The sequence below is a fragment of the Aulonocara sp. 'chitande type north' Nkhata Bay genome, linkage group LG13, assembly GCF_057382095.1.
Source record: "Aulonocara sp. 'chitande type north' Nkhata Bay isolate Kocher_YH1m ecotype deep benthic linkage group LG13, A_spYH_male_GT1.1, whole genome shotgun sequence".
NCBI classification, from domain to species: Eukaryota; Metazoa; Chordata; class Actinopteri; order Cichliformes; family Cichlidae; genus Aulonocara; species Aulonocara sp. 'chitande type north' Nkhata Bay.
Genome location: NC_141356.1, coordinates 28,712,256 through 28,735,829, shown reverse-complemented (window position 1 = coordinate 28,735,829; position 23,574 = coordinate 28,712,256). Strand labels below are relative to the sequence as shown.

The window sequence follows — 23,574 nt, the reverse complement described above, 5'->3', positions numbered from 1 at the left end:
GTACACATATTTTACAAATTAAATAGAGTAAACAATAAATAAAATATATAAAAATGTGTAATGTTACTGACTGCAGAGATCAGTAAGATGTGTGCATTTTTTATTTATTAGTTTTATTTATTTAATATTATTTTTTAATTTAATGACTGTCTAGTAGTTCACAGATGTCGAAAAACTGAGTGTGGTAAAGCCACCGATTTTTTTTAATGTATATTTCTGCAATCTGCACATTGCACTGACTTTCATTTTAATGTTTACACCAGGGTTCCTTGCCAGCACTTTATGCTCAGATGTTTGTAAGCTAAAAATAAACTATTGTGTATGTTCAAATATACTGTTGTGATTGAAGAAGTTAAATAAAAATGTCAGTCATCAATTCATGCATCACCTCATGTCATCATAACAGAGGTCTGTCTTCCAGGAAAGAACAGTTTAAAATTAATGTAATATAGTATTGGCCATACTATATGATGTATTGCTTGTCTTTGTTTAATAATACAGAAGACAAAGACCTTAAAAAATAATCGCATATCGCATCGCAATCGCAATATTGGGGCAAAAAAATCGCAATTAGATTATTTTCCATAATCGTTCAGCCCTACTAAAAGCTATGCCAGTTTATTAGATATGTCTCACTCACAAGGGGGGGACAAGCACCATGAAGTGCAGTGCGATATTACAGGACCCTAAACAAATCCAACCCCTGTGTTTTCATTAAAACACATAGCGGGTAAAAGTTTAAAAAGAAATCTCTTTGTGATAAAGCTTTAGTTGAAGTTGTTGACAACACAATGCAATAACTGACTCATTAATACTGTTTAAAGGTGCACAATGGGAAACATACTCACAGCATCTGGTCTGTAAGGAAAGTTCAGAGCTTTAAGCTGACTCTCAAGTTTGCGTCTATACGGATCTGTAAGCTTGACATGGCTCACACCCAAGTTCTCCACAGTCTTCAACACTACAGTGGCATTAAAACAAACATTACAAACCACATGTCCTAAATAAAATGTATTACACAAGAGCAGAGAAAACAATGCTTACAGTAATTTTCATCATTTGATTTCACAAGTAGTATGAGACAAATCTTACACTTCAGTCGTTCCGCAGCAAATGTTTCAAATTCAGAGAGAGAGATGTTTTCAAGAGGAGGCTGTCCATAAAACTGCAGGTGCTGCCCATAGAGCTCCGACTGAGGGATAGTGCTAATCTTCTTTTTTCTGCCTCCAAACTGCATAGTGCCTGATGGTAAAAGAAATCAAGCATGTTTTAATGTACCACTTGCTAACAAGCTGGGTCCCAAACCTGCCATATCTGATGTAGTGAGCCATTGACCAAAGCGACATTCAATACAAATTCATGGAAATTAAATAAGCTGTTCTTATTTCAAACGCATAACGCTTGATTTTGCCATTTTCTCCTTACTAGGAGTTGAATAAATAAAACACACTATTGTGGAGAAGACCCGAGCCACCATTAAAACGCTTATAACTAACAAACATTAAGAAATTCATTGAGCTTCTTTGATTTCAAACGGTAAAGGATGCTGCCATACAAAATCAGAACAAACGAATTTCTGCACAGCATCTGCTATTAACCTTTAACCAGTCAGTGCATAAGTGGCACCCGGTATCACTTAAAGCAAAACTTGGCAAACGGAGCTTCTCCTTGACTAATCGTCTCTTCAATCCATAGCTGAGAGACTGTGATGAAGAGTCGAAATGTTCCTGACATCTAAAAATCAGCCTCTGCACACAAACTGAACTGACAGTGTGAAGCTGTGTATGTTTTGTTATGTTACACTGGCTCAGCAGTCAGTAACTGTCGTTCTCATAAACTCAATTTCTACATTTAAGGCTAAATGTAGCCGCTAACAGAGACTATTTAGCTTAAGTTAGCAATAGAGCCCATAGCAAGACGTTAAGGGTAGTGAAAAACAATCCAACTTTGACGTTTGCTAGGTATCAGATTTGAGTTTAAACTGCATTGAAAAGACCGAGCTCAAAAACAGCCCGAGAAACTTATTTCACGGTTGAGGAGCAACAAGAAGCATATAATACTGTCGTTACATTACCGATTAGATGAAGCTTTTAGACTCCAAATAACGCAGTCCCGCCAAACAAAAGGGGCTGTTCAACAAACGCGGGTAAAAATATGACGTTGCATCCGACACCGGAAGAGAACGAAAGTTGTGAAGTGGTGTGTACTCGTTTTACTTTTTAGGACAGCCCGCCCCGTCTCTCAAAGTAACGATGACCTCCATGAAAAAAACAGGCAAACAGTTTCTTTTAAAATACTATTACCCAAACTTGGCTTGAGCCAAGACAAGCCACTGCTATTTCACACTATGTTTCTATTTCTGTTTTTTGGCGTTTGAACCAAATCCGACACAAACTCACGGGCGCACGTGTATTACATAACAAATGCCCCACTAAAACGCGGGTTCACCTTATCTTCAAATCAAGAAAATCATTGTTTTTCAAACGATTAATAACAGCTTTGAAATTAAACTTTAAAATTTAAAGATATTAAAAAAATCATACAGAAACCCCTTTCCCAAATGCCCATTTGATAAGGTTGGTTGAACAGATTTTCTTCTGAAATATCACTACTTCACAGACAGTTTACCTATCAGATCAGCAAATTTCCACAAATAAGGATTACTGGCATTGTCCTTAGCATATAAACTTCTCTTCACACAGACACTGCATATGGATATACGGGTGTGTATGTAGGAATGAATGAAACACCGCATGTTTGACACAAGAATGTTAGATTTAAAATAAACAGAATATATTCTGTAAAGCACTTTCAGGAAAGGTTTAAATTCCATGTCATTTATTCCTATGATTTTTGTGGTCGAAATAGATCAGACATTTCCCATTTATTTTTCCACTGTATGTAATCCAAAGTATTCTGTTTTGACATACAAAAGTTTTGTATTTAGAGAAATTGGTAAATGGTCATGTTATATTATAGAGACATTTTAGTTTATTTTGTGGCTAACTCAATAAACAAAACAAAACAAAAATTCTAACCCAAATTCTGCTCATTTTTGGTAAGTTTCATATGCATACAGTAAAATGAACCTATACAAAAACAAACGTCGGTACGTTTTTAACTAACATCAACCATTGCTACAATTTTCTCAGCAGACGGTTAGGTGTTTTCTGCCTTTTTAAAAAAAATGAAGCTGCAGTTATTTAAAGTTATTTAACAAACTATTTGATAGTTTCACATTAATGACACATATTCAGAAAGGGAGAAACTGTAGTGGAAAGTACATTTACTCCCTTTTAACACATTTCCGTGTTTCTGCTTTATAACATGCATTTTACTTCACATACCTGAAAGTAAAATTCACTTTTTAATCCGGTTGTGAGTAATTTTCACACGCTTTTTTCTTGGTTGTTGTGATCCGTCCACATAAAACACGCGTAGAAGACATATATAATGGTTGTGAATAAAAAAAATATCAACAATAATTCAGCGTTTAAACAGACGTGACTTTTAGGGCTAACATATGAGAACTACAAGTGTTCCCAAGACTCCCGAGGACAGAGGCGCGTCCACGCCGACTCTCTTGCTTTGTGCATTCTTTGGCTCTGCTGCTTAGCAACAAACACTAGCGAGCTAGCCAACAGCCTGCCTGGCTAGCTCTCACGCGCAACGTAGCTCACTGAAATAGGCAGCAATGCATATCCATTCTATAAATGTCATGAGAGTGACCTCAGGTGTTGACAGTCAATAAACGGTATCTTTCGTTTAGGAGAGAACGTTTTTGCATTACACAGGGAAGAAGTCGTTAGCGAACGGAGCAGAAGGTTGTCTTTCTTCTGTGAAAAGTGGCTAATCTTAGCTAGGCACCCTTAGCAGCGGAGTCTCTTGCGTCTCTTGCCACGGAGAAGAGCGGCGGGAGGCTGTAGATATGTGGATGTGGGTTAGCTGACTGCATAGCTCGCCTAATGTCATTGGATGAGTTGTAGCGTCGTTTTACAGGTAAGAAACTGCACGCTTCTTTGGCATGCTTTCCCATCATTTCTTCACCGTTTATTTCACCCAGCTTTAACGCACTACCTCGGGAGCTGCTCTGTACTTCAAGGGGAGCCTCCTTTCAGCAATTCAACAGGTCTTATCTTGACCAAGGCAAGGGATTTGAGTGGGAAGTTGACTTCAAACTTAATTCCCATCAGAGACTATGAACGCATTACATATAGCAAAAGTCTTCGACAGAGTTGAATAGCTTAGTTGCGTGTCATGGCGTTTTGATCTGTGTTATTCAGTCTTTGCTTCAAAAAATTGTGGTGCCCCGCCTTGAGGCCTGGACAAGTAACGGTGAGTCTATGAAGATGACTCACTGTCTAGCAAAGGGGGGTGTATTATCTGCTTCATACTGAGCAGAATTCAGTACTATGTGCATAGCAATGTAAAACATACCCTGCTACCATGTTATGTAAAAAATGCAGTAGGCCTGTATATTTCAGATTCTGTGTTATCACATTTGTATTGTATGAATATGGTAATGATGACCTGAAAGCCCAGAATTTACTCAGGACAGTTGTTTGTGCAGGTATGGAGAATATTGTGTTTAAATGTGTAGCTGATACCTGTCTTGAAGTGTTAAACTGCACCTTCCAGTCACTTCTTTAGAGCTTGAAAAAAGAAGGCAGCTGGACTTCTTTCAAGAGGCGTTTTCCCTTAAAAAAAACAAATGATGGAAAGTCACAAGTATTTACCCTGGGGGTACCCTTTTGGAAGTGATCCTTATTGATAATGTGAGTCACCAAATGAGCTAAGATGTAAAAACAAAAAACAAAACAAAAAAAACCCAACTTGGGTCACTCACATTACCATCAGTGGGGGTTCAGAATGAAACCTCTGTGAGGTCTTGCCCTAACATGACCTATTGAGATCACCTGAGGAGAGTTGTAATTCATTTCAGAAATGTGGGGTATAAGACATGACCACAGTGCAAAAAGATTGCCCCACATTGTTGTTGATACTAAGAGCACAATTATTCAGATCTCATTTTCAAACACTGTTAAAGCGAATCATCATCATTTATCTAAATCTGAATCACGTTGCTCTGAACTTATAGTAGTTATAAATAAACAATACATAACCAGCTTCTTAACCTCCCAGTTTGACAGTTTCTGTGATGATAAAACATATTTAAAGTACAAATCGCGAACCGACTACACTTGAATAGGAGAGGACTAGCTGCTTGAAAGGAAGAGGAGGTCTTTGCTCAACTAAAGAGAAATGCAAAGTCAAGACTTTACAGTTTACAGAGTTTACATTAAAAGACGAGCATACTATTCTATTTTCAGCTGTGTTTTGCCTTCATGTTATACCAACTGATGTGTCATTCAGCTCAATTACAGATACGTATTGTGACTCAAATTCAAGCAGGCTGTTGAACACTACAGTCACGCAGTAGGCTGTCAGTGTCCACTGAGAACAGCTTTCCCACAATATGTTGTTTAGCATAGCACTCAGCCACTCCAAGTATATAGCTGTGGGGACACGGTTGCTATGCGGAGTCTGCAGTTTTCTGCACTAATGGAACAATAAACATAGTGAACCACCTCTCCAGTCAAGCTGAAAATTTGTTTTACAACAGTTAGTAAAATGTGCACCCATAACAGTTTAAAAGCTAATTACAGACATTGTGTATGTGACACCATGTATTAGAGTGCAATGAAGTGCTTGTGTTGCTGGCGAATATGATAATTATACTATTAAGCCTATAAAAGTTGAGTTGTGACTGTTGGCTATAAAAATGTATTGTAAAACATTTTTTAGGCTTTGACAACTACATTTGTAACAGTATATTGACATATCAAACTGAAAATAAGTTTGATTAGTATTAAAAAGAAGTAGCAGTCAGTTGCGCCTCTGCTAATTTGCTTGATTGTCAGCCGCAGCATTTATAAGTAACTTATAAACTGAGTAACAAAGTTGGTTTTCATCATATTTGTTCAACTGACAATGTCTCTGAAGTGAGTGATTCATATATAAACCACATTTGAGTTGCACTTGTCCAGTGTTTGTGTGGCTTTTTTTTTGTGTTTTTTTTTTTTTTTTTTTTTGTAGTATCTAATATTTTATTTTACACTTTCAGCCGGTACATGTGCTCCCATCACAGCTCTGAAACAATACAGGCACAGTGGAACTGAGAAAATCAGCCAGACATCATCACCATGTTGGAGGAGGACATGGAAGTGGCCATCAAAGTGGTCGTGGTCGGCAACGGAGCTGTCGGCAAGTCCAGTATGATCCAACGTTACTGCAAGGGCATTTTCACTAAAGACTACAAAAAGACAATTGGAGTGGACTTCCTGGAAAGGCAGATACTGTAAGATGTTCATTTGAAAGATGTTCCACATTATTTATCAGTTATAGTCTATAATCAAAGTCACAGAGGGTCTGTTAACTAACTACAACTTCAGCTGTATAAAATTGTTTTACAATATTAAATACATATTGGAATGTGGAATCCTGTTGGTACCCACATTTTAGGTTTAATCAGAAATTACTCTTTTTTAAAAAACTGAATTTTACTAAATTTGACACATTTTACTTAAAAAGGCCACTTTGTTATATTATATTTAGCTTTTATTTAATTAACATTAATTATTATTATTTAATATTTTATTAACCACAGCACAGTGGTGCAGTAGTATTGTGGCCTCTCAGCAAGATGGTCCTGGGTTTGAATCCACAGGCTGGCTCGGGCTTTTCTGTGACTGCGTTGGTTCTCTCTGGGTACTCTGGTTTCCTCTGACAGTCCAAAGACATCCATGTTGGTTAATTAACCAGATTTTTTTTGTTTTATTTTGTTATTTTACTTCAATTCTTCTATTGAATGCCTATCTAGTTTTTACTTATTTTACTTTACTTAGTAACTGTGTACTGTATGTATGTACGCATGTATGTCATTACACTCCTGGAGGAACAAGAGCCCTCTTGAGTTAAATGAAATAATTTTCCACCCTAGAAGAAAACATGATAAAATATTTTTTTTCCATGTTATAAATAATAATTAAAAGAGAAAGTTATTTGACGAGAATTTAAAAAATATATTTAAATATTATTACCGTACTTTTGTTTATTGAAGGAAATGTTTTATTCCAAATGTCTTAAAATTGTAGTTTTTGTGATTGTCTATTAACATAGAAAAACAAGTAGAGTGTGCTGAGTAGGATATAATAGGATATTATAGATGGATGAATATGTAACTAGTCAATTTTTTTTCTCATCGTTTTAGTGTAAATGATGAAGATGTCCGATTAATGCTTTGGGACACTGCTGGGCAGGAGGAGTTTGATGCCATCACTAAGGCCTATTACCGCGGTAAGATTGCACCTCTGCAACAAATAACGTTTGCTTATCCCATATTTCTAGGCTATTTCTAGGCTTCCAACCAGTGTAAGTGTAAGCACTAGTATATATATACATATATATTTCCTAGAGGGCTTATTCTTAAATCCAATCTGTGTTTTTGCTCTTGGACAATGAATTATGCAACATGTTCAACATGCTTTTTTTTTTTTTTACAAGATGTAACAGCTTGAGAACGTGAACTGTTTGTGTATGTGATCTTACTTTGCAGGTGCGCAGGCATGTGTGCTTGTCTTCTCCACCACAGACCGGGACTCATTTCAGGCTATTGACAGCTGGAAGGAGAAGGTGGAAGCAGAAGTTGGAGATATTCCCACAGTTCTTGTGCAAAACAAAATTGACCTCCTGGAAGAGACTGTTATAAAAAAGTAAGGATTCGGTGGTACAGAAAAGCAATTAACTGTTAAAGAAAAGAGTGCTGACTGTTTATTGAAAATAAGCCTGTTAATTTAGAAGAAAATTAAGAAGTGCTGTATTTCCTTCACTTGTACTGCAGTGAGGAGGCAGAAGCATTGGCTAAGAGGCTTAAGCTAAGATTTTATCGCGCTTCAGTGAAAGAGGACCTAAATGTGAATGAGGGTAGGTTACTGAAAATCTGAACAACTGATCAGATGCAAGTAAAATGGCTTGTTTCTTAATGTTACTGTCATAACATTTCTGCTTGTTGTCTTCATTTAGTTTTTAAGTATTTAGCTGAGAAGTATCTACAGCGACTCAAACAGCAAACAGCAGAGGACACAGAGGTGGTCCACACAACAAGCAATAAAATAGGTAAGAAATCTTTTTTCGTATCACAATTTAAGCTCTGGTGTTTTGTTTTGTTTTTGTTTCTTTTAAATAGCCTTTACTCATTCTTTCTGGGGTTTTTTCCAAAGGTGTTTTTAATACAACAAGTAGTAATGTCTGCAACCAGAGCTCCAGCAACGGCAGAGAAGTCATCACTTTGCGTCCTAACAAGCAAAGAACCAAGAAGACTAAAAATCCCTTTGGAAGCTGCAGCCTCCTCTAGAGAAAATCATTTCATTTTACTGACCGACAGTTATTTCTGACATTAGATTGCTCGTTATTGTAAGCTGTTGAGGTAGCGACAGTTAGTGACCAAAGCTTACATAGACTGGGAAACACTACACTACACTATATTACTTTATTAACCTAATGTTCATCTTCCTCGCCCCATGTTGATAGGTGTATTGCGGTCTCAAATATTCATCAGCGATCTGGGCACAAAACCTAACCTTTGTACATACTTGGATCCTCCTAATGGTTGCCTTAAGAAACAACTGCAGCTACAGTATGTTGTGTTATTAATTTAATGATGCCCAAAACAACTGAAGTTCTAGCTGTTGGTGCAGGTGGATTTTCCCCCTTATGGCCGAGGCTTTTGCTCTTTCTTTTTTTTTTCACTCTTTTTTTTTTTTGTTTGTTTGTTTTAATGAAACTTGACATACCGACTCTCATCAAAGTATGTAACAGCAAAAGTTGCACTCCATCGAGACTTTTCCTTCTGTACGTGGTTATTCTGTTTAACATTTCAGCTGTGCAATACATTTGCATGTATTATAAAAGATAAGCAGATTATTTTATTCCATATTTTTCTAACTGTTAAACAGATAATGGTTCAAACTATATTCTTCGTCCTGATTGAACGCTGAGTTAAATCTCTGCGTGAAGTATTTTTGTACGAAGCACAATAGCTTTGACTGATCTTATGTGCCAAATTTTCTCTTTCTGAGCTGTGGTTAAACATGTGCTCTCATAGATATAGGTATGTAACCAAATATCAATAACCAATGACACAAAAATAGTCCTTTTTCTGTCTGCTTACACTTGTTAAACAAATTATTTTAGACATAAAACACCATTTACACTAAAAAAAATCTGTTATTTCAATCATAGTACCTCAAGTTACAACCAATTGTCAGTTACAATACAATACTATGCTTTTGATTGCAGTTGTTTACATTGTTTTGTTTATTATTTCTATAGCTTTGACATATATATTCAGAGTACATTAAACACAATACAGAATTCTCCTATTAGTTTTTTGACCTGGATTGTGAAGAACTTTCTCCAGACTATAAAAAAGGAGCTGTATTGGGGCCAGAAAGTGAAAAGAAAAATGAAAGCTCACTGCTCAGTAGGTACTGTACCTGTGGTGTGGAGTTTAGGGCGGGATGTAAACGAATGCTCTCAGAAGGTGTTACAAAAAGTTGGCAATCAAGAGGGGATGTTTTGCTATTGAAGCGCTTACGTGTGCCTGATTATGCAAGAAAATTACATTTCTTTCTAACTAAATGAGAGTACTCCCAGAAACAATCTCCCAGTCCTAATCCTTAGTTTTCAATACAACTATCTGTGAAATGTATAATGTATTCACCTTTCCTTCTGTTTTTCAGAACTCATTATTGGGTTACACAGGTTTACCAAGCACAACAAAATATTTAGTAATATAGAAAAGTCTTAGATTAAATCTTCTGTCTTGAATGAACATTTCCTTAGTAGTTTCAGTTGTAGCTATCTAATGGAATTATAATACATAGGTCATCTGGGAATACATGTGCATGCATGCTTTACTCTTAAAAGAAAAAAAGATTTCAGATCTGTGTTCAGAATTTTTTTCTATTGTGAAAATACCAAAAGGTGCTTAAAATGTGTTCTACAGTTACACCGTTGGTACTAAGATTGTGTCACATTTCAGTTTCCCATTAGGGTTTTTTTTTTTTTTTTGTAAACTGCTGTTTTGAAGACAAGCAAAGTGGCATAACTGTAATGCATGCAGGCCTTTTCCCCTCCCATATCAGTGAATGTTTAATCATTACAATGCCTTGTCAATGTTTACATTCTTCAGAGTACACATTTTAATCCACCCTTTTGCTGTTTTGTTTTTTTTAATTGCCTTCACAGTAGATCTGTAAGTAATGTTTTTCTCAAGCTTGTGCTAGTTTGTGTTTACTTTGTCTTTTGACTGACTTGATTCACTGCACTTTATCATTAAGATGGCGTATAATTTTAAAGAATCAGCAGTTAAAACTAACCATACTTAAGTGCTGTCACTCAGGTGTAATCTTTGTGTCTTAATTTTACTTTTACTTTTTCTCACATGACTTCATTAGCAGATTCACACCTTTAGAAAGACAAACCAACTTGTGTTGGCTTTCAGCCTGAGAAAAACGACACGACTTGCAGTTTTGTTGTGTCACACCCTGGAGTGTGCCACACAACTGTGTGTCTGTTGTTTTGTTTGTGAGACAGTGTTTAGTGGCAATCTGATATAAATAAAAAATTTCTTGAGCATCCATTGTATGATTTCATGACAGTTTCTTTAACCAGAATGTTATTATTTTAACTGGGTACATTTAGTTGGTTGTCCGTACCCGTGGCAGTTTTACAAGTTAATAAACAACTAACATGGGTGTAGAAGTTTAGCCTTGCTCTTAGTACCTTGACACGAGAAACTCATACCTCATGATCCTCATATTCTATGTTATTTCATATCCTTATGCCAAATGCCAAACAATAGATGAGTTTGCTCAAATGCCATCCGCTGGGGAAGAGCAAGTGATAATATGTAGGGCTCCTAGACAAAGGCAACCTTTACTTACTTAAAACATTGTATGCCCTTTGCACTGCTGACATTGTTTTTCTATTTGACACAAAACAACTAAGTGTTGTAAGTCTCGATTTTAAAATTTGTCCTATAGATTATCCTCTACACCACGTGTGTGGACACGTGGTGTAGAGGATAATGCCTCTGAATAAACAGAGGCACTTGCCACATGCTGCACTGTATATTTAAAGAAGTCTCTGCCCGACACTCATAAGACAACAGGTTTATTTCGTTTTTTGACACGTGATCTGAAATAAAACTCATATGTGCAAATACAAAATAAAATCCATATATCTTGTGTTGATTTCACACAAAGAGGTAGTGTGTGCACTTACAAAATCAACTACCTAAATTTAAAAGTGAGGCAATGAAACAAAAAGAGAGTTGTTTAATTCATTGCTGTTCAGAATCTTTTACTGCACTAGGTGCATATGTGAACACACACGTACATTGTATAAACATTAAGTAACCAATATTAAGTAGATCAATGTAAAAATGACAATGATTTGGTAAAACTGGATATTTGTTGCTCACTTTTCTTGCTACAAGTAGCAGCCTTCTGAAAGCGAACATTCAAGGCACATTTAATGCTTTGGTGATGAGTCTTATTGACTACCGTTTGCTTTTGTGTTCTCGAGTTTTTGATGATCCATAATCTTGATGTTCTTTTCAGCATTTTCAACATTTCTCAATAGAGTCTCCAGCCTCCGCTTTATGTTCTTCTGGTCCTCCAGAGCGCAACCGATCACAATGGCCTGAAACTTCTGGTCGATGGGAATGGCCGGTGCTTCAGTCACACATGCGGCGTGCAGGGCCAGCAGCTTCTGCCTGCTCCCCTCCATGTCGTCCAGCAACTTTTTCACTATTTCATCTATGATGGATGTGGCTTTTTGTAGCGCCTCCTCCTGCTGCGGGTTTCTGATTGTCCCAACAGAGATTTCCACAGACAGCGTCCGGCCCATTAAACGGTCTGCAGTTAAAGTTAACTCCTCTCTCTCTCCTAAGAGACACGACACACAGGGGAAAAAATAAAATAAAATACATTAAGTGAAAAAATACATTTACCACAGATAACTAGGTTTTGTAAGGGGTAGCATGTTGGCTAGATTTATCTAAATTCAAATCCTTGCCCTTGTCTTTATTATCTGAAGTTTCCATGTTCATGACTGTGCTCAGTCTACCAGAAGCCAGGGACACAGTTATTTTATGCAGTGTAAAACAACAGGGTGGGCTTACACATCTACACTTCAGATCTGCAAAGCCTTTCTAAAAAAATTCTCTGAGAGACAAAGCAGCTGGTGTAAAAACAATCTACAGCAGATAAATAGAAAGAAAATCAAGTCTGCTGAATTTGAATTTTCTGCCTCAAACTGTCATCAGTATGTATGGAGGAGGTCAGGAAAGAGACACAGCAGTAAGTATCAGCGGTGTTAGGGATCTTGTCAAAATTGATGAATTATGAACACAGAAAACTACCGTCAGATTTTGATCCACCATGCAGTACCATCTGGAAAGCATCTGATTGGCTTCATTTTTCAGCATGACAATGATCCCAAACACATTGCTAATGGATTAAAAGCCAGACAGAGGAAACACACAATGGAACACTATCTGTAATGGACTGGACTCCCCAGAGCCCAAAGCACAACATTACTGAAGCAGGGTGGGATCGTTTTGACAGAGAACAGAACAAAAGGCAGTAGCCCAAATTCTGTTTTGCCACATATATTTTGTATTTCTATTTATTTGTGCATGTTTTACTACATCACTGCACTTATTTCCACTTTACTGTCAATGTAGAAAGAAATAAGGAGTGGCTCAAGACTTCTGCCTAATACTGTACACTGTAATGATTTCTTTGCAAGTGGACGCTTTCTTTGGAAACAAAAAAAAAAGAAAAGAAATACGGGTAATCAAATAAAGACTGCAGGTGGTTTTCAATGAGCATGTTCAGCCTAGTTTAGTGCCTTCATTAAAATAGAGCTTGATGTATAAATGACATCCATGAGCTGTAAACAACTACTTGGGTGGAACTCTTTAAATCCTCAGACATTCACGAGCCCACCTCCACCCAACAGCAAAGTTAACTTTCAAAGCGTGTCTTCATTGGATCACAATGTTGCAGTGGCATCAGAGCAGAAAATACAGGAATTCAAAACACAGCAAAATGATACTAGGAGGCTATATGTTCACAGTGACATCAACCAGCGCGTGACTTTTGAGTTCAAGTTGTGATAGTCAGCAAGCCGCCTCACCAGCACAGATGTTACGCATTTCTTGACTGTTCTGTAGAGATTGAATCATTTCCAGGATGCATTCCCTTTCCTGCTCCATGGCCGATGCCGCTTCGCGTAAAGACTCCACCCTGTTGGAAACAACAAAGCATGACAATAACCGTCCATTGAAAAGCATCCTTAAACTGCGAGAGTAATGATTATGATGCTGTGAGCTACGAACCTAAAGCAACCCACCTATAAAACATGTGATCATTAACTGTTCTCGGAAAACCGCTAAGAAATTAAAGCTACTTTTATGGCACATTTTAAGCGCTGTAATAACTTGTTATAGAAAATGTGAGCAGTCATATATATCCCACAAAGGACAATGCTTGAATAGGTGGCTCATGCTAAGGCCCGTTACTTAACTACCTCATTTCCAGCTGGTCCAAACTTTCCAGCAGCCGCCCCGAGCGATCTGCCATGGATAGCGTCCTGCTGAACTTGCTACAGGTAGCCTCGTTCATCTTCGCCTGTATTTTTGCCTGAGCCATGATGATGAACACCCGTCACAAGGCTGATCCGTTCCGTAGTAAAAACAAATCCCGTGTGCGGTCAACTCCGAGCTGTCCAGCTGACTGTAGCTCCACCGGCTGCTGCTGCAGCGCCCCTGGGAGAACATTTCCAAACATGGGCTGTGACTTCCTTCACTCACTCCTCATAGAAGCTTCCCGAGGAGCCCAGAACTATGCTCTCAAAACGAGGGTCCGAGGACCCCCTGAAGGACCCCGGAAACGGCCGTCCGGCCCACAGAAAAACGAGCTAGGATTTAAATTAATAGGATAACAGTCACTATTTTTTGTTCAACAAAACTAGTTAATAGACTTTGCTGAATCCACCACCAAAACCTTTTAACTCTGACAGTGATTTATGTCAATGACTAAAGTACTATAAAATATATATATTAAAAAAAATTATACTATATTGTAAATTCCTTACATTACATGAGGAGTTTTTACTCACCAACAAAGGCATCTTCACCTCTGGCACTGCAGTTAGCCTGGAGCTGCCAAATTCTACAACCAGGAGCCCAGTGCTAATTAACTTGTACTGTGTCAGTGCACAACACCCAAGACTTACCTCATAGTCAACCATCTTCAAAGCGTTTGCTCTTTAGCCAACTTGCCCAAAATCAGATATCTGGCTTGTAACAGCCAAGGGAATGGAAACTTTGACGGATATATTGCAGTTGAGTACAATATAATAATTCTGAATTCATATTTTCAGTGTTAATCCATGAAAAGGAATTGGCTACCCAGATCAGTGTATGCAGGGATGAGCTGTTAATTTTATCCAAGAGCCCACATGAGAAACTGGTACTGCGGTAGTCCCAGTTTGTAATGTGGGCCCCTTGGGAACATTAATTGCTGGGTATACGAGTTTTACTCGAGTGCACTCTTAAGTGTGTGCACCAAATTAACACATTTCTGGAGCACAACAATTATGTGAATTTATATTGCAGACTTCTGGGTATTGCAAAAGCTTTTTCCTTAAGAAAAATAATCTAACATTCTAGCGTAGAAGGATCAGGATTCACATGACACCATGCGAAGAGTCTGTGACATACAATACACTGGAAAACAGAGCGCAACTGGAGACACAGCACTGTGGTCACATGTTCAGCTCAGGCATCTTGCAGTGTGGTGGATGCCATCTATAGCACACGTGTCGAAACACTCTGGCTCCTCACAAGTATCAAGCTTACAAAATTGCAAATCTGCAAGGTTCAGTTTGGTGTCCACTTACTGCAAATAATGAAAAACGCAGAAAAAGTAAGAAACAGGACAAACATTTAATTCTTTATTATATTCTGAACACGTTACCTTGTACAAAACATTCTAGTATAACGTTCGATGAACAGCATGTTACAAAAGCACTACTGGCTTTCTCAGAACTCCAGGAGGCTTCTTTTGAGAGCTTCTTCCAACTCTGTGAAAACAAATTACACGAGAAAACCTTCATTCATACCAGCATGGCCATATGGAAAACACTACAAACTGCATCATTTCAACAACACTGAGAACATTTTATGTTGACCACAATGTCATAACTTTAACATTTCTATTCTTTCATATCTCCAAATCTATTTATAGTGATCCCCAAAATGTTTCCTTCGTCTTTGAGCCAGCAGAGCCTTTAGGTCATCCACACTCCCCGCCCCCCTCTTCATGACTGATTGGAGTTTCTTACTCCATTCAAGAGATCAGCATGAATGCTAAATTTGGACTTGTCTGAATATAACACCTTCAAAAGCTGCAGACTTTCTGTGCGTGTTATTTGTAAATTTAAGCCTAGCTGTCCCAGTCTGTGAGCTGGATAGTTTCCACTCCCCTCTACCCACACTTTGTCTTTGAAATGAGCTGTGTCTGTAATCCTGCTCAAAGCACTCCTCTGTGGCGTTTCTAAGCATTTTTTGTAATCTGATGGTGGCCTTTCTGAGTGCCTTTTGTTCCGAGGACTGACTTCTCTCTTCATCTTTCTGAAAATATTTCATAACCATGGAGGATTGAAGATTGAGATGGTCGGATGAACGTGTCATCCTATGCTTGAGCTCACATCACAGTCTTTTACTGTTTGTCCCCAGTAGGAAGGGAATTTATGAATTTCTGAAGAACCTGTTTACACAGATGTAATTCATCACATTACTTTCCGATTTAAGCAGCAGGTTCCTGCTTTCTCAAATGTAAGCCTGACATCATTTTAGTACACAAAACTACAGTCGAGTTTCTCTTTCATCCTTTTGATCAAACACATTCTTTATCTCGATGTTTGTTAAATGTGTTCAAATTCCTCCAAGCAGTGAGTCACGGTTCGATTCCTGGCCAGCCAGACTGCGAGTGCACATCACACTGCATCTCCCATATTTCCTGTCTGTTCCTATCTAATAAAAGAACAAAAAAACTCTCCCAGAAGGCTGGGAATAAACCTCACTGAACCAACTGTTCAAATATTTTTTAAGCCTGCATGTTATCCATTGACATTTTCATTCCTTAATGTGCAGGGCAATGTTAACAATCACCGACTGTGTAACTTACTGGATGTTTATCTGAATACAATAACAAAAAAATACAATATGTCGTATTGTACTGACTTACAAACTGTTCAAAAGAGAAAGAGACTATATCCTCAGCCCTGCACACACATACCTGCTGACTCTTGTCCTTCTTCTGCGCTCAAAGACAGCGCGCGTTTCATTTCATCATCCGATTCAACTGTAACAGAATACAGAGTCGTTTATCCAAGCTGTTAAAAATCAAGATTAATGAGGATACTTTAAGACAAGTAAATCAGTGTGTTTTTGTTTGAGAGGACATTCATAGGATTAATTATGCAAATAATTATTAGCAGTTGAGCTAAAGCAAGAATTCTCTTTAAACAGACAGCCGTTAGGGTCTCATGACGAAAAGAGAGAAAAAAAGAAGTAGCGTTTATTTAGTATCCAGTCTTTTCTTTCTAGTTACAGGTGACAACAAAATTATTAGTCCCCTATTAAAATAAAATAAATTAAATTAAAAAATTTTGTCCATTTCAAACTTGCTCTAGTACTTTTTTAATAGAGCTAAGGATTTTCAATATAGGATTACTAAACACACTAGTTTTCTTTAGGAAGCATAAATTATTTCTATTTGCACACAATAACAGAATTGTTTCAGAATTTTTTTTTTTTTACCAGGGTCAATAATATTTGCTCCCTGAGAAAACTGGCCTTTTTATTTAGCTATAGCAAAAACCACCACTGTGCAATGATGTGCTTTATTTTTGTAATGCTCAAAGCTTTTAAAATCATTAAAGCTGTGGGTTCATCTTCCAATTTAAAGAAAGCATAAGAACCTCAAAAAGAGTTTGAGTTATCATGTGAAAAACACCTTTGTCAAAGTCAAAGAAATCCTGAAGGAAAAAAAGATATGAGAAAATTTTTAAAGAAAACCAGGAAAATTGGGTCTGAGCAGTCACTTTGTCTTTCAACATGACAACATAAACAATAAGTCACTCCTGGTGAAGAACTACCTCCAGAAGACCAAAGTCAGCATTACTGGCTGGACTGCTCAAAGACCTGACTTGATGTGGGGTAAACAGAAGACCAAGGACTATGCCAGGAGCCCATCAAATCTGAACGCATTTGAGAGACTCGGCAAAGAGGAATGGACAGGGATTGCTCAGGCGATGTGTGTGAGACTTGTTGAAAACTACAAAAAACTATTGCAGGCTGTTATCCAGCAAAAAGGATACACCACCTATTAGCATCAGGATGACTTATCTGGTAGTTTGTGTAAATAATTTGGTTCCTGTGTGCAAAATAAAAATAATGTAACCAATAAAAATCTAAGATTTTTTGAAAAGCTGTGATTAAAATTCTTTCCTCTGTTTAACAGCACTTTTTAAAAAAAATAAAAATAAAAATTCATAGGGGGACTAATAATTCTGGCCTCATCTGTATATCAGTGATATATATGTATAGTTTACTGCCTACCTTCCTGCACTTCACTCTCGTCATTGGTGTGATCAATGTTCAAAAATGTCAGCGTTTCGTCGTCAATCTCTGCGAACATGAATACAAATTAACATCCAAAAACAAGACATTAAATGTGAATCATTTTAACAGATTTACCATTGCTGTCTGGTTTGATCTCCGCAGCATTAGGTATTATTGGAGTGGTGGGTTCGGCTTTTGAGCTTTTCCTGCAGGTCCTGGAACTCATGCAGGGATCCAGTGTACAATGTTGCAAGTGGTAGTGTTTATGGAAACTCGGTACATCCATAAAACTCTCTTGGCAGTCTTTGCATCTGATGTCAAAGCTCCTGTCCAGGTTCAAGGCTGTGTGTTTTGTGTGGACATGAGTCTTGATCTGTGCATAGGATGGAACAGATACATCGCAAGGCACACAGATGTACTGGCATTTTTCTTCCGCAGCCAGATTCCTCATGCATTGTGTGTAAGTGGCTTTCATGTCCTCTTTACTTTTTTCCGAACCCATGCACGGGCATGTAAACTGACTGGTCCTCTCAGCGGCAGCGGCAGCATCAGCGGCATCTGGCTGAACAACTTCAACCTCATCCATGCAGTAGTAGTCCTTACTGTGAAGATTCTTGTAGTGCTCAAAAAACTCCTCCTCAGATCCAAACTCCATGCTGTCGCAGAGGCCGCAGAAATAGGAAGTTTTTACAAGCCCATCATGCTCATTCATACAGTGTCTCCGTACGGTGGACTCTTTGAAGAACTTCTGTGGACAGTGTCCGCAGACGAATCTCTGAAAGCTGTGACTACTAACATCGCTGCAGTGTTTACGGACGGCAGCCTCCGAGTCAAAGACATCCTCGCACATCCTGCACATCCAAGACTGCTCTACTTTTGATGAAGACACCTCTGTGCTCAGCTGGACTTTGGCCACAGACGAGGACTGAAATGTGACGTCACTGCTAGTGGATGGCTTGACATCAACGATTATGGGAAGCTGCTCAGGCACTTCTTGTTCACTGAAATACGTGTGTCCGCTGTGAGCTCCGGACACGTGTGACAGGATGTCTTCGTACCGAGGCATTTCCACTTTGCACTTGCGGCAGTAGAAGAGGAAGTTTGAGAGATGAGCGCCCCCGTGAAAGCGACTCATATGCAGACGTGCAATGGAAGACTCCCCCATATGTTTGCCACACACGCCACACTGATGGAAAATTTGGTTCACAGCCAGAAGGTGCTTACTGGCTCCAGCCTCGTCTGAGAACTGAAGACCGCACTCGCAACACCAAGCTGTTACGCTCCCGCTACTGGTAACAGTCACACTTGTCCCCAAGCTCTGCTGTTTAGCTGGAAATCTGTCATGGTCGTCGCTCTTCCTGTTTCTTTTGAGAGGTGTTGCAAGGCCAGTGGTCTCCTCTGTGTCTGTTGAGTCTCTAGCTCTCTTCAAGTGTTGAATTTCACTAAACCTGCAGTGCTGAAGAAGTGCTTTTGCCATTGTTTGGTTGAGTTCAACTTCATGCTGCATCGACTCCCTGTGTCTCTCAATTTCAGCTTGGCTGAGGAAGATTTCACAGCAGACAGAACACTGTCCTCGCACTTGCAGCTGATTCATGACCTGCACTATCGTCTTTTCAGCTTTGGCCACAGCACAGCCCTGTCTGCAGTACACACTAAAAAGAGGAAAATGAGGGACAAGGGCCATAAAAATGAGTTTCATAAAGGATCTGAATACAATCAGTGAAATATATATAAAGAGGTTTCACTACATTCAAATGTTGTAAAAAAACAAAACAAAAACAAAACATACTTAAAGTGAGCTTGAGCTGCTTGATGGGAGATCAGTACGTTATGACACAAAGAGCAGCGGACACTGAACGCTACATCTTTGCACAAGGCGATGAGACGATTCTTGACATGTTGAGGGACAGGGACTGGCAGCGGACTTCCTGTGGGTTTTTTAAAATCAAATGTAAAATAAAATGCAAATTGGCTCATTTAGCTACTTTCCAGTATCTAAGATCTTCTAGAACCACACAAACAAAGGTAACCTGAGTAAATATAAAATGCTGTTTTTAAGTAATGATTTTATTTATTAGAGGAAAAAAAGAAAAAAAAAGAAAAAAATTACCTCTTAAGGCGAGTGAGTCTTTGAAGTGGCTTTCGGCTGACATGTGCTGGAGACACTCGTCTCTGAGGTTGAAGAGGTTGTAGCAGGCAGGACATGCAAAACACACAATTCGCTGATACATCTGGTTGATGCTATGACCATCGGCATTAGACGAGGACACCTAGTAACCAAAACAGTTCAGAATTATTACACCATGCAGGGATTCAGGCTGCAACTTCTAATTGCACAGTCAGAAAAGTGCACAGACCTTCGACTTAACGTGGTTCCTCCAGGATTCTTTGGCCTGAAAATTCTTTCCACATGCAACACAGGCAAAAAACTCTGATGGACTTCCTTTAAGATTGATAGTCGGGTCACATGGGGAGTGATCAAACCTGCATACAAGAGCTTTTACTCAATACATGTGCAAGAGACAACCATTTTTTGTGAGGAAAACAGTTAAGCCGCTGTACCAACACACTCACGAATGAAGAATTATTACCTTTTCAAGTGTCCATCAAGGAGGGAAGCATTATCATAAACTCGACCACAGTTAATTACTGGACAAGTATGCCTAGTTGAGATAGTTCTGTGGAAAGAAGCTCTTTGTCTTCCCTCGGAACCAGCACTGATCGCTCCAGGTTTAAGACCTAGATAAACACAATATTGCAGTATGTTAAGTCCCACAAGCCACTCCACTGACAACTATAACAGAAAATTGCACCAATAAATCATTGATTTGACCCCGGTGGATGCAAGCTACTCTACACCACTAGAAGGTTTGTTTAGAATTCATTCAAAACATTTCAAGCCATTGTGTTTACAGATAGACAGAATAACATGTACACATGCAAACACTACCAAAAACATGACCTCCTTGGCAGAGGCAATTAGCATACTGATAGAAATGTAAAAAACAAACCAAAAAGACAGAAACAAACAGCAACTACGTAACAGGAAAATGTTTTAAAAGTCGTTCTACTTATTTGAGTAAAACAACTACAACAGATTTCTAATTCCGATCAATAATTACCTGGCATCTTTAACCACATGTCTACACAACGTTTGGCTTCCTGATTAATCCCATTTACAGCGCTAACAGCCAGCTCCTGTTGTCCATGAGCTTTTTGTAGGATCTGCTTCTCCTGAAAAAGGGACAAAGACGTAACACGTAAGATATTTGCCTCACATAGAAAACACAAAACAAAACAAACAAACAAAACAACACATCAGTGAAAACCAGCTGACTGTTTAATGTTGGTTCTCCAAGTAATGTTGCATGTTATGAATAGACTACCTTCCCCATTTTTTGTGCCCACAGGGGGGCACTGCTGCTCATAAAGTTGGGCTTAATCTACCCATACACTAACCCAGTAAAATCTTGGTGAGGATCTAAAGTTGAGTTTAAATTTCATGTTCTTTGTGAATATGTTAATGAGCACATGTATGTGTTAGCAATTTAAAATTCATAGTAAAATTTATTTTACAACAGTTCACATAAAGCATAAGGCAATGCATCTTTTCTTTCCTGCTGTGCATAAAAAAAAGGTACAGATCTGAATGGAAACAGTGAAAACAGAATCAATTTTCTGACAGGCTAAATGATTAATGAAAGTCCAACAAACAACAAATGACAGTGGCTCAGTTTATTTGTCAACAACCTTACCTTGAATGCTCTGCATTTATCTGCTCGTTCCTTTTTCTGTACAGCCACTTGGTGTGCCAGTCTGTCCAGGGTAGATGTAACACGTGCTTTATGTCGGCTGATTTTATCTTCAAGCTACAATTGAAAGAAATAATGTGTTTTTAAGAAAAAAAGGATATTAACATATGAATTAAAAGGATTAAATAACCAAATGATCTGTTTAAAAAAAACTTACTGTATTGGGCAATGATGAACATCCCTCATCCTCACTGTCACTCAACAGGTCAATACATTCCAATACTGGTCTGAGAGGGCCCTCCTGCATTAAAAAAAGAAAAAGAAAGAAAAACATCAACACTATTTCAGGCTTATAAAACACATCTAAAGTCCAAATCATAAGGACCTGGACAGTATGAGACATCAGTGAATTGAGAGAAAAAATAGCCGTCTGTTTATTAGGCTTCATTGACGTGACAGTGAACAATGCCACTAGTTTGAAAACCAAAATGTTATCATTTTCAACTAATATTTATTTAATAGAGCCAGAGTGCATATGACTTACTGATACAAACTCGACTTCTTTTTCCACCTCATCTTCATCTGCGTCAACTGTGGAGGACATGTTCCTAAAGGTAACGGGAAGATAACACACGTTTTCAAGCTGGAGTACGTGCTTATAAAGCTAAGCGACAGTTCTTCGGACAACACAGTAACAATTAGCTTAACAGTTACGTTTAAGCTAAGCCTGAACAACACAGACAGTTAGGCAAAGGAAACAGTAGCAGCTGGATAGCTTAGGTCTCGTAGCAAATATGCGAGACGTTGAGCAAACGAATATTAGCATGCACCTTTTTTTGAAAACTTCTTGTCGTTGTCAAGCCTTTTAAAAGTAGGAAAATACGACTTGCTTTAACGAGGGTCACCCGTGTAGAAATTCAACATGGGGGCATAGTTTCTTCCTCGTTTCGCCACCTCATTTAGTACTTCTCTTCGGTGCTGCCTCTCATGTGGGAGCTGCTCTACAGCAACTATTCAACGACTTATTAAATCAGTGTTGTTGCAGTATACCTGTTAACCAGCGGCGGCAGGAGTGAGCTGCGAGCTTCTAAACAGCACTTCAAAAGTGGAACGAAGAAGAAGTTACGCGCCACTACACTATGGTGGTGCGTTCACGGGCTGCATGAAGTTCGATGATCATAGTATGTAAATCAAAGCGATTTTTACACACATTGAAATGATCGAAGTTAAAAAGCCCTACATGTCACCGAGAATTCACTCATCTTCTGCTGGGGGATTGTTCTACCAACCATACTCTGGTGAAGACTATTATTAGCAGTGATATCTCCACTCTGAAAGAAATAACTCATGGGTCCCAAACACTCACTGTGTGAGATATGCAAGATAATATTATGTTGTGTAATGTTAGATTTTTAAAAAATTAAAAACTGTAAACGAGTGTTTGCAGTTTTGGCGTTTTCACACCGCTTAACTAATGTCCGCTTCGTAGGGTATTACTGGAAGTGTTTCTGAAACTAAAACCCCCATTCCCACAAGGTGCTACACGACCTTCTCTAAAAAAAATAAATGGATGCCGACGAGGGGCTAACGTCCGGTAAAACCGATCAAATGCGGCATAACTGAGACTCATGGTTTAAATTAAGATAAGCATCGCATTACCTGTGCCTGTGTTGCTCACTCTGTCAGATTGGTAGCTCACTGCTACAACATCCCAAATAAACGTAAACGCAGCTAGTCCGGACGTCATGACGTCATGCGGACGCGGGTGCGGTTTTTTTGTTCGCAGAGTGTGCGCCGCGTGGACGGAGCTTGGGCTTGCTACAAAATACACGAGAGAACAAAGTCCGCCTCTGCGCTCTTATCTAATCCGGGTCGAAGCGCGATGATGTTACCAACTACAACTATTTTAATATTCTAGTTATCCCCGCCAGAGGCGCCAACTTTACCTAGATTCATATTTATGTATCATATTTAACATCGTTTAGTGGAGAGATGAATTGTACACCTTCATATACATAAACACCAAACACATATGTAAATAGCAGCATTACATGGTGCTCA

General features: G+C 38.6%; 4 protein-coding genes across 8 annotated transcripts in view; 1 reads left to right on the top strand and 3 right to left on the bottom strand.

The window, feature by feature from the left end:
- Window positions 1–3,627, bottom strand: part of prim2 (DNA primase subunit 2) — a 30,540-nt gene extending 26,913 nt beyond the window's left edge. Inside the window, exons 1-3 of one of the 2 annotated variants that reach the window (XM_086259743.1) lie at window positions 3,348–3,627; window positions 1,093–1,242; window positions 849–961 (exon numbers count right to left, since the gene is read on the bottom strand). In XM_086259743.1, coding sequence (XP_086115869.1) covers window positions 849–961; window positions 1,093–1,237 — 258 coding nt within the window. In that variant the 5' untranslated portion in view covers window positions 1,238–1,242; window positions 3,348–3,627. Of the gene's footprint in view, window positions 1–848; window positions 962–1,092; window positions 1,243–2,074; window positions 2,221–3,347 lie in introns of those variants that run through there. The other variant, XM_086259744.1, reaches the window with a different exon arrangement.
- rab23 (RAB23, member RAS oncogene family) lies at window positions 3,592–10,700 on the top strand. The gene is made up of 7 exons (XM_086259745.1): window positions 3,592–3,999; window positions 6,125–6,358; window positions 7,271–7,356; window positions 7,616–7,772; window positions 7,901–7,983; window positions 8,083–8,175; window positions 8,280–10,700. The coding sequence occupies exons 2-7, from the start codon at window positions 6,204–6,206 to the stop codon at window positions 8,411–8,413; spliced, it is 708 nt and encodes a 235-aa protein (XP_086115871.1). The 5' UTR covers window positions 3,592–3,999; window positions 6,125–6,203; the 3' UTR covers window positions 8,414–10,700.
- Window positions 10,701–11,219: 519 nt separating this feature from the next.
- bag2 (BCL2 associated athanogene 2) lies at window positions 11,220–13,792 on the bottom strand. The gene is made up of 3 exons (XM_086259746.1): window positions 13,660–13,792; window positions 13,267–13,376; window positions 11,220–12,011 (listed from the first exon to the last, which is right to left on the bottom strand). The coding sequence occupies exons 1-3, from the start codon at window positions 13,779–13,781 to the stop codon at window positions 11,617–11,619; spliced, it is 627 nt and encodes a 208-aa protein (XP_086115872.1). The 5' UTR covers window positions 13,782–13,792; the 3' UTR covers window positions 11,220–11,616.
- Window positions 13,793–14,894: 1,102 nt separating this feature from the next.
- znf451 (zinc finger protein 451) lies at window positions 14,895–23,242 on the bottom strand. 4 transcript variants are annotated; one of them, XR_015124466.1, is made up of 14 exons: window positions 23,173–23,242; window positions 22,058–22,121; window positions 21,731–21,814; window positions 21,517–21,630; window positions 20,884–20,995; window positions 20,353–20,500; window positions 20,119–20,245; window positions 19,872–20,031; window positions 19,551–19,689; window positions 17,897–19,413; window positions 17,759–17,827; window positions 16,434–16,499; window positions 15,111–15,216; window positions 14,895–15,032 (listed from the first exon to the last, which is right to left on the bottom strand). XR_015124466.1 is itself a non-coding variant. In XM_086259742.1 (13 exons), the coding sequence occupies exons 2-13, from the start codon at window positions 22,115–22,117 to the stop codon at window positions 15,176–15,178; spliced, it is 2,637 nt and encodes an 878-aa protein (XP_086115868.1). In that variant the 5' UTR covers window positions 22,118–22,121; window positions 22,344–22,569; the 3' UTR covers window positions 15,061–15,175. The 4 variants fall into 4 exon arrangements, 1 of the variants encoding a protein (XP_086115868.1); XR_015124465.1 differs by lacking the exon at window positions 23,173–23,242 and adding an exon at window positions 22,344–22,569; XR_015124467.1 differs by lacking the exon at window positions 23,173–23,242 and adding an exon at window positions 22,404–22,569.
- Window positions 23,243–23,574: the final 332 nt, after the last annotated feature.